This window comes from Manis pentadactyla, chromosome 5, assembly GCF_030020395.1.
Source record: "Manis pentadactyla isolate mManPen7 chromosome 5, mManPen7.hap1, whole genome shotgun sequence".
NCBI lineage: Eukaryota > Metazoa > Chordata > Mammalia > Pholidota > Manidae > Manis > Manis pentadactyla.
The window spans coordinates 66224555-66243092 of NC_080023.1; the positions used below are offsets into that span (position 1 = coordinate 66224555).

The 18538-nt window shown below is 39.6% G+C and overlaps 1 protein-coding gene across 3 annotated transcripts in view; it reads left to right on the top strand.

Moving 5' to 3' along the window:
* CFAP299 (cilia and flagella associated protein 299) overlaps nucleotides 1-18538 on the top strand; it is a 601382-nt gene that overhangs the window by 12681 nt on the left and 570163 nt on the right. For all 3 annotated transcript variants that reach the window (XM_036906433.2, XM_036906432.2, XM_057502367.1), the window contains exon 2: nucleotides 4486-4616. In XM_036906433.2, the coding sequence (XP_036762328.2) occupies nucleotides 4486-4616 (131 nt within the window). The remainder of the gene's footprint in view (nucleotides 1-4485; nucleotides 4617-18538) is intronic.

Genomic DNA, 18538 nt, shown 5'->3' on the forward strand with positions numbered 1-18538 from the left:
CTCTGCATCCCATAGACTACAGTGTACATTTTACCACTGCAAATAGGGCTTTTAATACCTTCATTAAAATCAGAGAACCAATTCCAGCTAACTCAGAACCAATTCAGAGAACTCATCCTTAAATTTCTATTCCTCTGCAACCATTGTTAGTAGCCGTGAATCATTCATGGTTCAATCAGAGAAACAGAAAACACACACGCACACACACATATGTATATGTACATGTGTGTGTTACATGTATATAATTTTTATAGAGATTTGACTTTACACAATCATGAGAACTGTTTAAACAGTCAATGAAAGGCTGTTTTTTTGGAGTCTGGTGCTGGAGCCTAAAGTCATTAGGACAGACAGCCAGGAAGGGGGAAGTTGAGGAAGCAAGGGCAATCAGACTTATAAGAATCAGCTAGAATTCTCAAGGACAAAATAGAACTTGTATTATGCCTTCACCTCCTCCACTCTAACTTTGATGATAGGGGTGATCTGCAGAAGATGGCACCTTTAGTCACAAAGCTAAAATAAACATGCACATGGCTCGAGCAGGAGAAGCTGAAGGAGAAACCCTGCACGATGTAGAACGAATGGCTGCTCCTTCCCTTCTATCTTCCAAATCAACTGAAAATGTCTATTGTAGTCTAACCTAATCTGTAACTATCTAAGGAAGGGAAACTAAATTCCAGGTTAATTTTAAAGAGTACAAATTCACTACTATAAGCCAAGTTTTAATTTTTCACAAGAAGAATGCATTTATGTCTGGTTTGCATAATTAAAATTAATAAAAAGTATATAATTTTCTTGAATCATCTTATAAGACTTTTGTAACCCTGACATCAACTCAGAAAAGGACAGCACAAAAAATAGCTAGACTAATTTTACCTATGAGTTGGATGAAAAATGTAAAGTGAATCCAGGAATATATTAAGAAATAACAGATCAGAGGGTAGTGTGATTTAGAATAGGAATGCAAAGATGAGCTCATGACATTAACAGATTAAAAAAAAAAAGTTAATCTACATAGATGCTGAAAAAGCACAGCATAAAATTCTAAACTCATACTGGAATTTGATGGAGTATTTAGTAAACGCTTGTGGCAAACTTATTCAGTGGTTAAACATTTGGAAGTTTAGCATTCATATCGGAAACATGATAAAAATGCTTGCTGGTACTCTTTTCATTGGTAGCCTGGCCAAAACAATGCTACAGTGAGAAAAAAGTGTCATAAATATATGGAAGAAGGAATCAAAATATTATTTAGAGGCAATATGATTATCTACCATGAAAATGCAAGAAAATTAACTGCAACCCTATTAAAGTGGTGAGTTTATTAAAGAAACGTTGATTGAACTACAATAACTCTGCTTTCCAGCAATAAACAACACAATAAAAGACACAAACCAACCAACCGAGCCGCAGTAGCCTGCGGGCAACGTCAAATGGTCCAGTGGCGTATCCTCTTTTCTTCATACAAGAAACAGCCGGATGCCCTGGAAGCGGGCTGCTCCTTGTCCAAGACTCATCTTTAAGGAGCCTGGTTCACGCCACCTGACACGCAAAACCGAGCCCTCGTGGCCTCGCCCCCGCCCCGCCCAGGGAAACTCCGCCTAGGAGACGCTTCTCAGGAGGCGAGCGGGCACCTGGAGGGGAACAGGGGCTGCGCATGAGGGCGGTGCCGCCGGAAACCAGTCCCGGGAGTGAACTGCGCGTGTGCGGCCTAAAATCTAGAGCCTTCCAAGAGCTCGTAGAGGCCTGGGCAACGTCGCGGGCATGGGGCAGGGAATCCTGGTGACCCAATCCAACATCTTCCAAAGCCTCAGGCTGCCGTAACCTGAAGGTTCTGTTCCACTGCACGTCCTCCGGGCCCAGTGTGTCTCCCAGCAGCTGAGAGGTTTTTAAAATTTGTCGCGGGATAAGAGCCAGCCATCTCTTCAGGATGCAGCCCTCACAGACATTTGCTGCCTACCTGGGTGGCGTCTACCTTTGCCACTTCTTTTACAGTTCACATATAGTAAAGAAGCCTTCTCTTTAGGGGTGAGTCATCTTTGGGTTCTGTTTGGCATAATGTCTCCGTATAACTAAAACCCCCGAAGTCCCCAAGTGCTAGCATCCAGAAGTTTATGACTCATGTTCCATGAGAAAAGCAATACCAATTAATAAAAGACTACTGCTTTATTTCTATACTTCGACTATCAAGGCTAATAACTTGCTTTTGCTAAGATGAACTGTTACAATCAAAACCACTAGAGTTTAATAAAAATTATATATGCCTCTCAAGAAAAAAAATCTAAGTGGATCCCAGAAGGATCAGAGGAAAGTAGGGAACAGAATATATTTGAGGAGTACAATGTATTCCAAGTAAGATAAACAGAGACATCTCCAAGGAATATCTTAAAATTGCTGAAAACCAGTGAAAAAGAGAAAATTTTAAGAAATCTATAAAGGGCACATTATGTATAATAAAACAAGGACAGGAGAGACTGAACACCTCTCATTAGGTCTGAGTGATGGGATAGTATGCTATGACATCTTTAAGACGCTGTAAGATAAAAAGTCAACCTGAAATACTAATAAAGCAAAAACGTCTTTCAAAAATTAAGGTGAATGGTTTCTTTTCAGTCAAACAAAACCAAGATAATTTGTTGTTAGCAGATCTACCCTGCAAGAAATGTTAGTGTTTTAGGTAGAGGGAAGGCCATATATTTTCTTGGAGCTGCACAAAAGAATGAAAACATCAGAAATGCTAAGTATGTGATTAAATAAAAATATTTTATTTTTTAGTTTCTTTAAAGATAACTTATTTAAAGATAATGACCGTGCAAAATAGAGAGAGGACTCTTGATTCCACCAGTTAGAACATGGTAATGGTTGGTGACACAACCAATTTCAATTTTCTGTTTTCTCAGTAGGTTTTTGTCATTTCTTACAATATATACTAGTATATATGAGTGCAGAACTATCCAAATGATTTTGTGTGGCTCAGGTAAGGCACACAGGAATACATAATTCAACACATATACAAAATTAATAAGCAACTTTTTAAGTCCTGTTTTTGTACAAAATACTCTGTTGACTGCAAGCAGTTTATATTCTTATAGAAGAATCCCAGTCTCACAAAGCTTAGGGGAGAGTGCTTCCAGTAAGCTCACTTTTAGTGACCTATTTATGAAAATTTCTACTCAAATCATCTCACTTTTGTAACTCAAACCCAAAATCTGTATTGCTTTTTCTATTAAATATTAATTCCACTAGGTGGAGGTATTTGCTCAGTTTCGTGGTTCACACTGCAGCGACTAGGGAGAAGCAGAGTAAAAGCAGGGGAACGTTAGTCACAAAGAAGACAAACATCCCTTCCCTGTGGTCTGCTACTTCGCATTGTATTCGCTTGGCAAATGTATTCACATTGCTACACAGAGTTCAGCATTAGCTTTTCATGTGTCACAAAGTAGCAAGTTTTCTAAGTTGATAGTATCTAAATTTTTTGGTTTTGTTCTGATAGTTGGAACTTAAAAATAGCCACTATGGGTTATAGATTATTAACCAGGTGTCATAAGTTTTCTTTAATACTTTTAGACAATTCTTGCATTCAACAGTGATGCATTAAGAAACACTTAAAGTTATTAATGTTATAAAATTTATACTGTTTTCACTTATATTTAAGATATTTCATGTTTAAGATGATATTTAATGTAAGGATTGTCATTAATATGTATGTATTTTTATGTTTTACTTTAGTCTTTATATTGGTAACTTCATATAAAATGACAACTCTTCAAATTATGGGGAGACAGTATTTCTTTTTGAATATGCTAGGCAAGTGATAAAAGTGTGAGACGATTCTTAAAGTAATTGAAATATAAAAGGTCTGAAGGATTATGGAAATTTTTTTTTTTTAATTTGAAGCTTTTTGTAGTCATCTTCTTGGATTTCTACTGTTCTGGATTTTTAGTACCACCATTATATGGAAACAATATCTTTCTAGTTAAATAGGAAATTCATCTGCTCTTTATTTTGTATTTGAAGCTACATTGCTCTGTGTCATCAGTTAATTGACTTCCAGGAAGTCTCTGAAATGCCTAACTTTGTGAAAGCAATCCAGTTCTCTTTTTGTGCAATTGGTATTTAAAAAGTCTTTTTTTGTATGAGTACTATTGTTTCTAGTTTTATTGTTTTAAAGATACTCTATTAATTATCTACAGCTGTTCTCATAAATTAATTAAAACACAACAAACTTTTGTTCTCCAATTTCTTAGAGAAATTTTAGTGATTGAGTTATTTCTTTTCTTTTTTTCATCTTGCATGAAGGTAAAGGGATAATAAATCAGATGTTTATAACAGTATTGTTAGGATTCTAATTTTTCATATCTAGTAGATCTTGTTTCATTTTTAAATAATAAATTTGATTTTTCATTTCAAACAAATTTCAGTATAGATTGGATAAAATAAGATGTATCATTCATCTACGAATCTAACAATTGATTTTCTCTTTAGGATGAAGGTCTGGCACGCCAGCTGGTGGAGCTAGGCTACCGAGGGACTGGAGAGGTAGTGAAAAGGGAAGATTTCGAAGCAAGGAAAGCAACTATAGAAATTGCAAGGCTGGCTGAAAAAACTCAGAAAAAGTAAGTATATGCCAAATCTAGATTTTTATATTGTAGAGTCTCTGGAAAAGTCTGGTTTTGTTGGCATTGTTGTTAGAAACACTGTCTGGAGGAGGTAGAACTTGGAACATCCTAAGTGTGTTCTGCAGATCAGCAACTGGAGGAACTATGATATTCTTGCAAGAAAGTCACATGTAACTCTGAGGTACTAATTTAAGAAATATAAGTAATAAAATATAGTTATCCTATCAATAAAGTCCTCTTAAAAAGTAACTCAATACTATTAGCTTTGTGTACTTCTATGTGAAAAATATGAGTGACTTTTGCCTCAGAATTCTTTGTACTTTTGAGGCCTGTAAGTCTTAGGCAACATTTATATTTCTACATTTTTGTTGGCACTGACTCATTCAATTCTATTAATGATCACTGGCTTTTGTTAATATGACTAATATATGGTTATATAAAATACAGATTTAATAAAAAACATGAAATGTATTAGGAAAACAATGTTCACCTAAAGTGATCTCTGTCCAATTGATAAGATGATTTAAAAAGTCTTGACAAAGTAATTATCTATTCACTTTTTAAAAATGAATGCTAAAATTGTAAATGTTGGAGAGGATAAATACTTAGAAATTCTTAGATGACATTAAAAAAAATACCAGTAATTATGAGTAGAACTGTCCCATGTCTTTATTATAGCATTTGGAAGTAAAATGTGAATTGGTTCTGGGAATGTGCAATTTTAATTGATCATTTTAGTGATTATTGTGTTTCAGAACCATAGAATATTGGAATTTAATATACTGACATTTGGTAATATATTGCTTTTTCTATTGTTGTCATAACACATAACTGCAAACTGACTGGCTTGAAACAATATAAATGTACTTATTCATAGTTCTGTAGGTCAGAAGTTGGGTACAGTGGCACAGCTCTCTCAGTCTCTGCTCAGTACATCACAAGGTTGAACTCCTGGCATTGGCTGGATTGAGTTCTTGTCTGGAGGCTCTGAAGGTGTATCTGCTTTCACATTCTTTCAGGTTCCTGGTCAAATTCAGTTCCTTGTGATTGTAGGACTGAGGTCCCCATTTCCTTGTCAGCTGTCATTTTGGTGGCTGGTCTTTGCTTCTGTACAGACAGCTCACATTCCTTCTGGTCCCCCTCTAGCAAGAGTGGGTCAAAATCCTCTCATCCTTCAAATATCTTTAACCTCCCCTTCTTTAGCGTTTTTCCTGACTTAGCCAGGGAAAGATTTCTCCTTTAATGGCTCATGTAATCAACTGAATCTACCTAGGTAATCCAGGAAAGTCTCTAACCTTCATTACATCTGCAAAGTCACATTTGTCATGTAATGTAACATATTCACAGGTTCTGAGGATTAGGGCATGGGCATCCTTAGGAGGGCCATTTTGCTGACAACAGGTAATTTATATAAAACTTCAATAGTTTGTTCAACACAGTTACACCTGATTTATTGTGGGAAAAATGGAAGTTCCTCTGGCCAGGACCCTCACCTGACCTTGAACTACTTGATGATGTAATTGGCCTACTGCTAGGCTAATGCTTCCACATCCATAGGAAATATTAAACTATTATTGACTAAGTCACTATGTAAAGAGAAATATTAAACTATTATTGACTGAGTCACTATATAAAGAGCTCTGCCCAGTGTTCTGGGTGGAGGCAGAGTGGAGGTGGATTACAGACCTGAAGACTGCTGGATACAGACATGATTCTAGTGCTTGACCTACTGAGAAAACAAAGCTGGGTATAAACCCTTTTACCCCAAGATGAGTCCATTGTCATTTCTCAGTCTTACTGAATCCATAGTGAACTTGTTTGGGACTGAAACCTGCAGGCAAGATATTTCCATTCTTAAAATATTGAAATGATGCAAAAGTATATGTCTATGATGTGATATGCTGTCTTGCCAATGGGTTTTAGCCCTGGGCAAGTTCACTGTGGATTCAATGTGACCAAAGAAATTGACAGCAAAATGTTCTTTGGGGTGAAAGGGTTTATTACTCGGCTTATTTTCCCAGCAGTAGGTGGAGCACTAGTGTTTCTGCCTCCGCCCAGAGCATGGGGCCAAGCTCTCTATATAGCACAATAATAGCTTATTGCCTAAAGGTGTGGAAGTGGTAGCCTAGCAACAGGCCAGTTACATCATCAGGTGGTTTAAGTTCAGTGAGAATCCTGGCATAGGAACCAACTTCCCCACACTCAACCCCTCCAGGATTCTCACCTCACAATCTACATGCTTTCAATCTTCCACAGTGGTGCCTGTGTGAGAAAGCTGGAGCACTGTAACCAGATTCCACAATAGCAACAGAGGATAACAAAAACTTAAGAGATAATAAAAATTAATATATGGCAAGATTTTGGTACAGGTAACAAAAATTATGATAATCCTCAAGCCAGAGGAAGTTCCCAATCCACAAAGACTTTAGGGGTGATAAGACACATGTTTTAATGCCACCAACATAGACAAATCTTGTCCATCAGGTAGGATGCATGCAAGAGAGTGGTCCTGTGATAGGACTGTAGCAGGAAGGGGGTCCCTTCCAGGTCTAGTATACCATACTTTTACTCCTTTCCCCTAGGGGGTAAACTGAAGGGTCTATATATAGTGCTACTGGAGGTGCATGCCCTGGCCATAATGATAAAACTCCTCTGTAAGATGCTCTGACCTTCTGGCTGTTCAGGATATACTACTGTGACCTTTGGTGGCCACTCTGCTGTTATTCCAGGAATACACAGGAGGTCAGCTTGCAGGCCTTGTCCCCAAGGTGACAGGAGAGCCAGCCATCGTTGGTCCATGTGCCAAAAGGTCTAAGGCCACGTCCACTCATTAGAGTCTCTGGGGTTCAGTGCAATTGGTGCTGGCAGCAAGATATCATTCTAGTGGCCAAACCTTGGCTTCAGCGATTCTTCCTTGGTTTGTACTTGCAGTTGTATAGGAGAGGCAGCCATATGTGTTAACATGTCTACAGGGCTCAGAGCTCCCTTTCGGCATCCCTCATTCAAATGCCATAGCATGGTCCATAAGCGGACTGACCATCCCCGCAGACTATTGGTATCTGACTTTAGTCTGGATTTTAACAAGCCATTGTACCTCTCTATCATGCCTGCTGCGGTAGGATTGTATGGCACATGAAACTTCCACTTGATTGCCAGCTGTTGCATTCATTCTTGCAGTGTATGTCCAGTAAAATGGGTGCCCTGATCACTCTCAATTACCTGTGGTCGGCCATAGGCGGCAAAGAGACACTCCAGGCCTCTTTTGGTCACCTGCTGGTCTGCACAACGGGTAGGAAAAGCAACCAGAAGTCCAATAGCTGTGTCCACACAAGTTACCGCATACTGATATCCTTCTGACACAGGTAGAGGCTCAGTATAGTCTATCTGCCACCTGACGAGTGGTATAGGCCCCTTAGCTATTGTCCTATGTTGCTGTGGAACTTGGTGTAAGTCCTTTTTGGAGCACACGACACACTCCTGCCAGGCTCTACTAACTTCTTTGAAGGTCAAAGGCAAGCCCCACCAAGGGGCTACAGCCCACATTGTCTTTTGCCCTACATGGAACAAACACTGATGTAGCCATTGGGCTACATCAGAGGCAGGCTTTCCTTCTAACCAACGTATCTGGGCCAATTTATCTGCTTCATCATTTCCTGGGTCTGCCAGTGGCAAATGACCTGTCACATGGTATACTGTAATTATTTTAGTCTGACCACAGGCCCATAAGTTTTGCCACAATTCTTGCCCCCAAAGGGATTGGTGACCAACCAGCCAGTTGGCATGGTGCCAGGTTGGTAGCCACAGGGTCAAGCCCCGATAGACAGCCCAACTGTCAGTGCAGACAACTATAGGGGAAGACCATAGAGTGCTCCACGACCTGGAGAGGGTGCTGCTCCTCTCCTTGGGGAACTTTCAGCTGCTGGGTCCCATCTCTTTCTTCAGGGAATCCACAGAAGTCTTTTCTTTACAACCACTGGGCGTGCTTTCAATACAGGAGGTGCCAGTGCCTCTGGCACCACCCCTTCATCCTTCCCCAGCTCCTCCATTTCCGGGACTGATGGCGCCTTTCTCTCCCCTCCCCCAAGTGCCTCCTCTGCTACAATCTTTACCTTTTCTGCTGCCTCGCAGCAGTGCTACCTCAGTCTTCAGAAGGTCTTTTACCTTCACCTCAATGCTTTGCAACTGACGTTCTCATGCCACCTCTGCCTGTGCTTCCCTCAGGAGTTCATCTTTTTCCTTGATGGCCTCTTCCTCCTTCAGAACATCTGGCAGTGCTGCCATCTCATCTCCCATGGCACCTTGCTGCTGGCGCTCTCGTGCCACCTCCTCTCGCATCAATGCCATTTCCCTCCTAAGGGAATCCACAGAAGTTTGCAGCTCGTGTTCTTGTGCTGCCATTTCTTGGGTCTCCTCTGTAAACCTTTTTAATACTGTGAGAAGCAGCCAACCCGCAGTCCCCACTCCCTCACTCTGCTTCTCAAAGGATCTGTTTACTATACCAAGGGCCTCCGCTACTGCCTCAGGTGCCACCTCCACTTGCCTCCAGTCCTGGGTGGGGCCCAGTCCTCTAGGAGGCAAGCCACCTCAGACCACATACCCACTGGGGGACGATTCACTGTCTCCCATTCACAGGGGCAGGCCGCTGAAGCACCCCTTCCATAAGGGCAGCCTGTCTTTTTCCTTGGTCAACAACGAACCCTGTTGACTTTCACTGATTGTCTTGCCAATGGGTTTCAGCCCCGGGCAAGTTCGCTATGTATTCAATGTGACCAAAGAAATTGATAGCAAAACATTTTTGGGGTGAAAGGGTTTATTACTCGGCTTGTTCTTCCAGTGTTAGGTGGAGCAGTAGTGTCTCTGCCTCTGCCCAGAGCACTGGGCCGAGCTCTCTATATAGCAGAATAATTGCTTATTGCCTAAAGGTGTGGAAGCAGTAGCCTAGCAACAGGCCAGTTACATCGTGAGGTGGTTTAAGTTCAGTGAGGATCCTGGCCATAGGAACCCCAACTTCCTCACATATGCCTTATGTAAAATATCGGTGAAGTCTTCTCTTTCTGTGTGTATCAATAAATGTTTATGACTCAGGAGCAGAAGTGGAAACATTTTTGTGAGATTTTATAAGGAATTAATGTCTGCTCATATTTTATTAGAGATGTAGCCTGTTTCATATCAAGGGGAGTTGGTCATGTTTAAAGAGTAACGTCTGTCTATGTGCATGCCCATTATGTATTTAGGATCAAAGTGCATATTTACTGTGGCAATAGCCTCTTTAACTGGCAAAGCTGGAAGTCATCATGCTACTTAAGTGCCAGTCATGGGAGACTAATGCCCACCCAGAGCTGCTAGAAATGGAAGGCTCTTTCATCTGCAGATATTCTTTGACTGCCTTTGTAATGTGATGGGTCCCATATGTTGCTTTTTGCCCATGAGGGAGTCAGTTTGCTTCCTTACCAACCAGGTCCATTATCATGTTATTGGCATTAGGGTCAGCAGATAGTGACTCAGAGCCAGTATGTCCTGTGACTATGTTTGCTAGAAGATCACTTTGAAAATATGCTTGAACATTAGATTATGCAGCTTACAAGTTGGTACCAGCTTGGAAACACTTGATTCTACTATCTGATTATCTTACATTAACTTCTCTACTGTTCAGATGAACAGCTCCAAGTAGATCACAAACCTCTGGTATAGAAATCATAATGTACCCATTTTAGGAAGTGCTGTCAATTAAGAGTGTATCACTTTCATAGGGGGAAGAGTCAGGAGAGATGAAAGTTAAAGATATTGGAAGGAGGTATTTTGATAAGTGTTCTGACAGAAGATGGCATAAGGTAAAAAAAAAAAGTAATTGGGGCTTTTTATTCAGTCATTCACTTCACAAATACTCCTAGACAACCATACTGTGTTAGGCACTCTGCTAGGTGCTGGGGATATGATAGAACATATGATGGAGTTCCCACCCTCAAGTAATTTGAGAGCTAGGTAAGTGAAGTACACTGCTGGTGGACATAGAACATAGAAGACACTTTGGCAGTTCTTGAAAAAGTTAAATAAAGAGTTACCATATGATCCAGCAGTGCTGTTCCTTGGTATATATACAAGGTATCTTGCCAATGGGTTTCAACCCTGGGCAGGATCGCTATGGATTCAATGTGACCAAATAAATTGACAGCAAAATGTTCATGGGGTGAAAGGGTTATACCCAACTTTATTTCCAGGTGGCAGGTCAGTCACTAAAATCCCGTTCACTCAGAGTCTGCATGCAGCAAGCTGGTCTCTGCCTCTGGGCCCCTCTGCCCGCACAGCCATCCTCTGGGCCCCTCTGTCTGCCCAGCCATCCTCTGGGCCTCTCTGCCTGCACAGCATTCCCACACAGCCATCCTCTGGGCCTCACTGCACAGTTGTCTGACACAGCCGTCCTCTGGGCTTCTCTGCACAGTCATCCTGCACAGCCATCCTCTGGGCCTCTGTCCTCGGTGCTGCCACCACTCCAGCCTCTGCCCTGCTCTCCTGCAGCCTTGCAGCCCTGCCACCATGTTGTGCCCAGAGCACTGGGTGGAGCTCTTTATATCAAGTCAACAGCAATGCATTGCCCACAGGTGTGCAGTGAGCTAGTCAACCAGGGCCAGGTGAGAATCCTGGCCACAGGAACTCTCATTTTATCCACACAAGGGAATTGAAAACATAGGTCCACCTAAAAACTCATTCACCAATGTTAATAGCCATAATGTGGAAACAACCCAAAGGTACCTCAACTGATAAATGAATTAAAAAATTTACTGTATCCATATAGTAGAATATTATTCAGCCATTAAAAGGACTGAAGTACTGTTAAATACTACAACATAGATAAACATTGAGAACATTAGGCTAAGTGAAAAAAGCCAGAAAAAAGACTACATATTGTATAGTTCCATATATATAAAATGTCCAGAATAGGTAAATCCATAGAGACAGGAGATAGATTTGTGGTTGCCAAGCTCTGCAAGGATATATGAATGGAGAATTACCGCTAATAGCTATGGGGTTTCTTTTTTTTTTTTAAGGTATCATTGATAATACAATCTTATGAAGTTTCATATGAGCAACACTGTGGTTACAACATTCACCCATAATATTAAGTCCCCTGCCAGACCCCATTGCAGTCACTGTCCATCAATGTAGTAAGATGCTTTAGAGTCACTATTTGTCTTTTCCATGCAATACTCCCTTCCCTGTGACACACTTACATTCTGTGTGCTAATCATAATGCGCCTTAATCCACTTCTCCCACTGTCCCCACCCATGCTCCATAATCCCTTCCCTGTGGTAACTGCTAGTTCTTTCTTGGAGTCTGAGGCTACTGCTATTTTTTTTTTATTCTTAATATTTTTTATTAATGTATTATTGATATATACTTTTATGAAAGTTTCACATGAAAAAACAATGTGGTTACTACATTCATCCATATTATCAAGTCCCCCCCATACCCTACTGCAGTCACTGTCCATCAGTGTAGTAAGATGCCACAGATTCACTGTTTGTCTTCTCTGTGCTATACTGTCTTCCCTGCGACCCCCCACACCATAAACAATACCCCTCAATCCTCTTCTCCCTCCCTCCCCACCTGCCCTCCCATACCCCTCCCCTTTGGTAACTGCTAGTCCCTTCTTAGAGTCTGTGAGTCGGCTGCTGTTTTGTTCCTTCAGTTTTGCTTCTTTGTTATACTCCACAAATGAGGGAAGTCATTTGGTACTTATCTTTCTCCACCTGGCTTATTTCACTGTGCATAATATCCTTTTGCTCTATCCATGTTCTTGCAAATAGCAGAATTTCTTTACTTCTTATGGCTGGATAATAGTCCATTGTGAATATGTACCACATCTTCTTTATCCATTCATCTACTAATGGAAATTTAGGTCACTTCCATATCTTGCCTATTGTAAATAGTGCTGCAGTAAACTTAGGGGTGCATACGTCTTTTTGCATCAGGGATCTTGTTTTTTTCAGGTAAATTCCTAGGGGAGGAATTCCTGGGTCAAATGGTATTTCTATTTTTAGTTTTTTGAGGAACCTCCATACTACTTTCTACAATGGTTGAACTAATTTACATTCCCACCAACAGTGTAGGAGGGTTCCCCTTTCTCCACATCCTCACTAGCGTTTGTTGTTCCTTGTCTTTTAGATGTTGGCTATCCTAACTGGTATGAGGTGATATCTCATTGTAGTTTTAATTCTTATTTGCCTGATGTGGAGCATCTTTTCATGTGTCTGTTGGCTATCAGAATTTCTTCTTTGGAGAATTGTCTTTTCATATCCTCTGCCCGTTTTTTAATTGGGGTGCTTGATTTTTGGGTGTTGGGGTATGTGAACTCTATATATTTGGGATGTTAACCCCTTATTTGATAAGTCTTTATGAATATATTCTCCCATACTGTAAGGTGCCTTTTTGTTCCTCTGATGGTATCCTTTGTGGTACAGAAGCTTTTCAGCTTGATGTAGTCCCACTTGTTCATTTTTGCTTTTGTTTCCCTTGCCCAAGGAGATGTGTTCAGGAAAAAGACCCTCATGTTGATATTCAAAAGAGTTTTGCCTATGATTTCTTCTAAGAGTTTTATGGTTTCATGAGTTACATTCAGGTCTTTGATCCACTTTGAGTTTACTTGTATGTATGGGGTTTGACAATAATCCAATTTCATTCTCTTATATGTGGCTGTCCAGTTTTGCCAACACCATTTGTTGAAGAGACTGTCATTTCTCCATTGCAGGAGAAATATAACTCCATTGTATATCCATGGCTCCTATATTGTATATTTATTGGCCATATATGTTTGGGTTTATATCTGGGCTCTCAATTCTGTTCCATTATCTATAGGTCTGTTCTTGTGCCAGTATGAAATTGTCTTGATTCTTGTGGCTTTATAGTAGAGATTGAAGTTGGGGAGCAAAATACCCCCAGCTTTATTCTTCTCAGGAGTATTTTGGCTATTCAAGGTCTTTTGTGTTTCCATATGAATTTTAGAACTATTTGTTCTAGTTCACTGAAGAATGTAATTGGTATTTTGATAGTGATTGCATTGAATCTATAGATTGCTTTAGGCAGGATGGCCCTTTTTACAATATTAATTCTTCCTGTCCATGAGCAGCGTATGTATTTCCATTTATTGGTGTCTTCTTTAATTTTCCCCTGAGTGTCTTGTAGTTTTCAGAGTATAGATCTTTCACCTCCTGGTTACATTTATTCCTAGGTATTTTGTTTTTGGGATGCAATTGTGAATGAAATTGTTTTCCTGATTTCTCTTTCTGTTGGTTCATCATTAGTGTATAGGAATGCCACAGATTTCTGTGTATTAATTTTGTATCCTGCAACTTGGCTAAATTCAGTTATTAGTTCTAATAGTTTGGGTGTGGATTCTTTAGAGTTTTCTATGTACAATATCATGACATCTTGCTTGGTCATGATGGACGATCTTTTTGATGTATGTTTGAATTCGGTTTGCTAATATTTTGTTGACTATTTTTGCATCTGTGTTTATCAGGGATATTGCTCTGTAATTTTCTTTTTTTGTGTGTTGTCTTTGCCTGGTTTTGGTATTAGAGAGATGCTGACCTCATAGAGTGATTTTGAAAATATTCCCTCCTCTTCTACTTTTTGGAAAACTTTAAGTAGGATGGGTATTATGTCTGCAGTAAATGTTTGATAAAATTCAGCAGTGAAGCCATCTTCGGGAGTTTGTTCTTAAGTAGTTTTTTGATTACTGATTCAATTTCATTGCTAACAATTGATCTGTTCAGATTTTCTGTTTCTTCCTGAGTCAGCGTTGGAAGGTTTTATTTTTCAAGAAAGTTATCCACTTCTTTTAGGTTATCCAGTTTTTAAGCATATAATTTGTCATAGAATTCTCTAATAATTCTTTGTATTTCTGACATGTCCATAGTGATTTTTCCTTTCTCATGTCTGATTCTGTTTATGTGTGTAGACTCTCTTTTTTTCTTGATAAGTCTGGCTAGGTATTTATCTGTTCTGTTAATTTTCTCAAAGAACCAGCTCCTGCTTTCACTGATTCTATTGTTTTCTTCATCTCAATTTTATTTATTTCTGTTCTAGTTCTTTATTATGTCCCTCCTTCTACTGACTTTGGACCTCATTTGTTTTTCTTTTTCTGGTTTTTTAAATTGTGAGTTTAGTCTATTCATATGGGATTGTTCTTCTCTTCTGAGATAGGCCTGAATTGCAATATAATTCCCTCTATCATGGCCTTCGCTGCATCCCACAGATTTTGTGGTGTTGAATTATTGCTGTCTTTTGTCTCCATATATTGCTTGATCTCTGTATTTATTTGGTCATTGATGTATTGGCTATTTAGGAGCATGTTGTGAAGTCTCCAAATATTTGTGGGCTTTTTCATTTTCTTTTCATAATTTATTTCTAGTTTCATACCTTTGTGGTCTGAGAAGCTAGTTGGTACAATTTCAATCTTTTTTAATTTACTAAGGCTCTTTTTGTGGCCTAGTATGTGATCTAATCTGGAAAATGTTCTATGTGCACTTGAGAAGAATGTGTCTCCTGCTGCTTTTGGGTGTAGGGTTCTGTAGATGTTTGTTAGCTCCATCTGTTCTAATGTGTTGTTCAGTGCCTCTGTCTCTCCTTAATTATTTTCTGTCTTGTTGATCTGTCCTTTGGAGTGAGCGGAGTGTTGAATTCTCCTAAAATGAATGCATTTCATTATATTCCCCCTTCAATTCTGTTAGTGTTTGTTTCGCATATGTTGGTGCTCCTATGTTGAGGGTATAGATATTTATAATGGTTATATCCTCTTGTTGGACTGACCCCTTTATCATTATGTAATGTCCTTCTTGTCTCTTGTTTCTTTGTTTTGAAGTCTGTTTCCTCTGATATAAGTACTGCAACAACTGCTTTTTCCTCCCTATTGTTTGCATGAAATATCTTTTTCCATCCCTTTCACTTTTAGTCTCTGTGTAGCTTTGGGTTTGAAATGAGTCTCTTGCAGGCAGCATATAGACAGATCTTATTTTTTTATCCATTCAGTGACTCTATGTCTTTTGATTAGTGCATTTAGACCATTTACATTTAGGGTGATTATTAGTAGGTATGTACTTATTGACATTGTAGGCTTTGGATTTGTGGTTACCAAAGGTTCAAGGGTAACTTCCTTAGTATTTAATAGTCTAACTTAACTCACTTAGTATGCTATAACAAACACAATCTAAAGGTTGTTTTTTTCCCCTCCTTTTTCTTCCTCCTCCATTCTTTATAAATTAGGTGTCATATTCTGTATTTTTTGTCTATCTCTTGACTGATTTTGGGGGTATTTGATTTAATTTTTCAACTGCTTAGTAATTAATTCTTCTACTTTCTTTACTTTGGTTTTATTTCCTCTGGTGACAGCTCGTTAGCCTTAGGAACAATTCCATCTATAGAAGTCTCTCTAAAATGTACTGTAGAGACAATTTGTGGGAGGTAAATTCTCTCAGCTTTTGCTTATCTGGAAATTGTTTAATCCTCCTTCAAATTTAAATGATAATCTTGCTGGGTGCAGTATTCTTAGTTTGAGGCCCTTCTGCTTTATTGCATTAAATATATCATGCCACTCCCTTCTGTCCTGTTGAGAAGTCTGATGATAGCCTGATGGGTTTTCCTTTGTATGTGATCTTTTTCCTCTCTCTGGCTGCTTTTAATAGTCTATCCTTATCCTTGATCTTTGCCATTTTAATTATTATATGTCTTGGTTTTGTCTTTTTTGAGTCCCTTGTGTTTGGAGATCTATGTACCTCCATGGCCTGAGAGACTATCTCCTTCCCCAGTCTGGGGAAGTTTTCAGCAATTACCTTCTCAAAGACACTTTCTATCCCTTTTTTTCTCTCTTCTTCTTCTGGTACCCCTGATAATGCAAATTTTGTTCCATTTGGATTGGTCACACACTTCTCTCAATATTCTTTCATTCCTAGAGATCCATTTTATTTCTCTGTGCCTCAGCTTCTTTGTATTCCTCTTCTCTAATTTCTATTCCATTTACCATGTCCTCTACTTCATCTAATCTGCTTTTAAATCTCTCCATTGTATGTTTCATTTCTGATACTTTATTCTGTAATGATTGGGTCTCTGTCTGGAATTCTTCCATGATTTCTTGAATGTTTTTCTGTACCTCCATGAGCATGTTTATGATTTTTATTTTTAAATCTCTTTCAGTAAGATTGATGAGTTCAGTTTTACTTGACCCATTTGTCATGTTTGTGGAATTTTGGTTTGAACCAGGTTTCTATAACATTTCATATTTGTATGTTGTGCCCTCTAGTGCCCAGAAGCTCTACTCTCTGGAGCTGCTCAGCCCCTGGAGCAATGTCTAGGGTAGTGGGGGAGTGGTGCTGCTGCCTGGGGGGAGGAAAGAGCTGTTTCCTGCTTTGCAGCTGCTGTGCCTGTCTCCACTGCCAGTACCAGTGGGCTGAGTGCACAGGTGTAAGCCTCTATGCTTTGCGTTTTTTGCTGCCATAGGTGGGGCTTTCCTTTGCCTGGTCTGATGCCTGGGCAGGGGCTACTGGTTTGCGAACCTCTGCGGGGTGGCTGGGAGGAAGACACAGCTGGCTGCATATCATGGTGGGGGGCCTTGAAGCTGCGTAGCCAACCAGTGGGATGGAGCACCTGAAGCTCCTCAAAGTTTCCAACCTGCCTGGCAGAGTGCACCTGGACAATTTTTCCCACCTTTCCTTTCTCCTGAGCAGTAAGCTCTGTGTAATCCTTGCCCCTTTAGCAGCCCTCTCACTGTTAGGAAGTCTCTTAGACTGTGCACCCTTATTTTATTCCAGAGCAGCCAGATATGGATCCATGTTTTCCACAAACAGCTGGAATCTGAATCTTTACAGGTATTCTGCCTGTCTTAGCTTTCCAACCCCACTAATCTCCAGAACACCATGCAATGTAGGTTCATGCTCCCAGAGTAGATCTGCAGGGCTGGTTATTCAGCAGTCCTAGGTCTCCACTCCCTCCCTCCTCCATTTCTCTTCCTTCCTCCAGTGAGCTGGTGTGGGGAAGGGCTTGTGTCCTGCCGGATCATGGCTTTGTTATGTTACCCTGTTCAGTGAGATCTGTTCTCTTCTCCAGGTGTATGCAGTCTGGTGCAGCCTTTTTTCCTGTTGCTCTTTCAAGATTAGTTGTATTAATCATATTATTTGGTTTTGGGAGGAAGCTTCTGTCTCACCTCTCATGCTACCATCTTTAATCTTCTTCTGTGAAACTTTTTATTGATAAATCATTTCAGTGAAACATTTTCCTAATATGATCTATGTAAAAAAAATGCTGGATGGAGCTATTCTCTCATGTAATTAAGGGCATGACTAAATGAAAATTATTTCAAACACACTCACTGAGTGTGCAAATTATATGAAATTGGCAAGTACTCACTTCTAGTGCAACTAGTTGGATATTTTAAGATCACCAAGAACACATGCTGAATTTTTCCTCTCTTCCCTCATTCTCTCTCTATCTCTCTCATTTTTTCTTTTCTTTTTGTCTCTCTCCAACAAGCAAGTAATTACAGATAGTGTTCATCTCTTCAAGGAACATCATATCTATCACCTATCTAGCAGTAGGTATATCCATGTTATTATTCTTTTGTTGACTACTAACATGAATATGTTCAGAAGTGTAATTTCTCTTAGTAAGTGGGCAGACCCATTGCTTAGATGAAGTGCTGATATTTGTATTTGACATGTTGTTACCATTGCCACATTTAGTTGTAGATCTTATCCTCTTTTATCTTAAATCTAAAAGAACTCACAGAAAAAACTATGTAGACAAAATCCAGTATTGGTGATAGTTAACTAATAATCATAAAGCAAATAAAAGCCCCTTTAAAAACTTACAGTCTTTCAGAATATTATTTAGATTCTGTTTCTTTTTGTTCTTAGTTTATCTCCTGGCT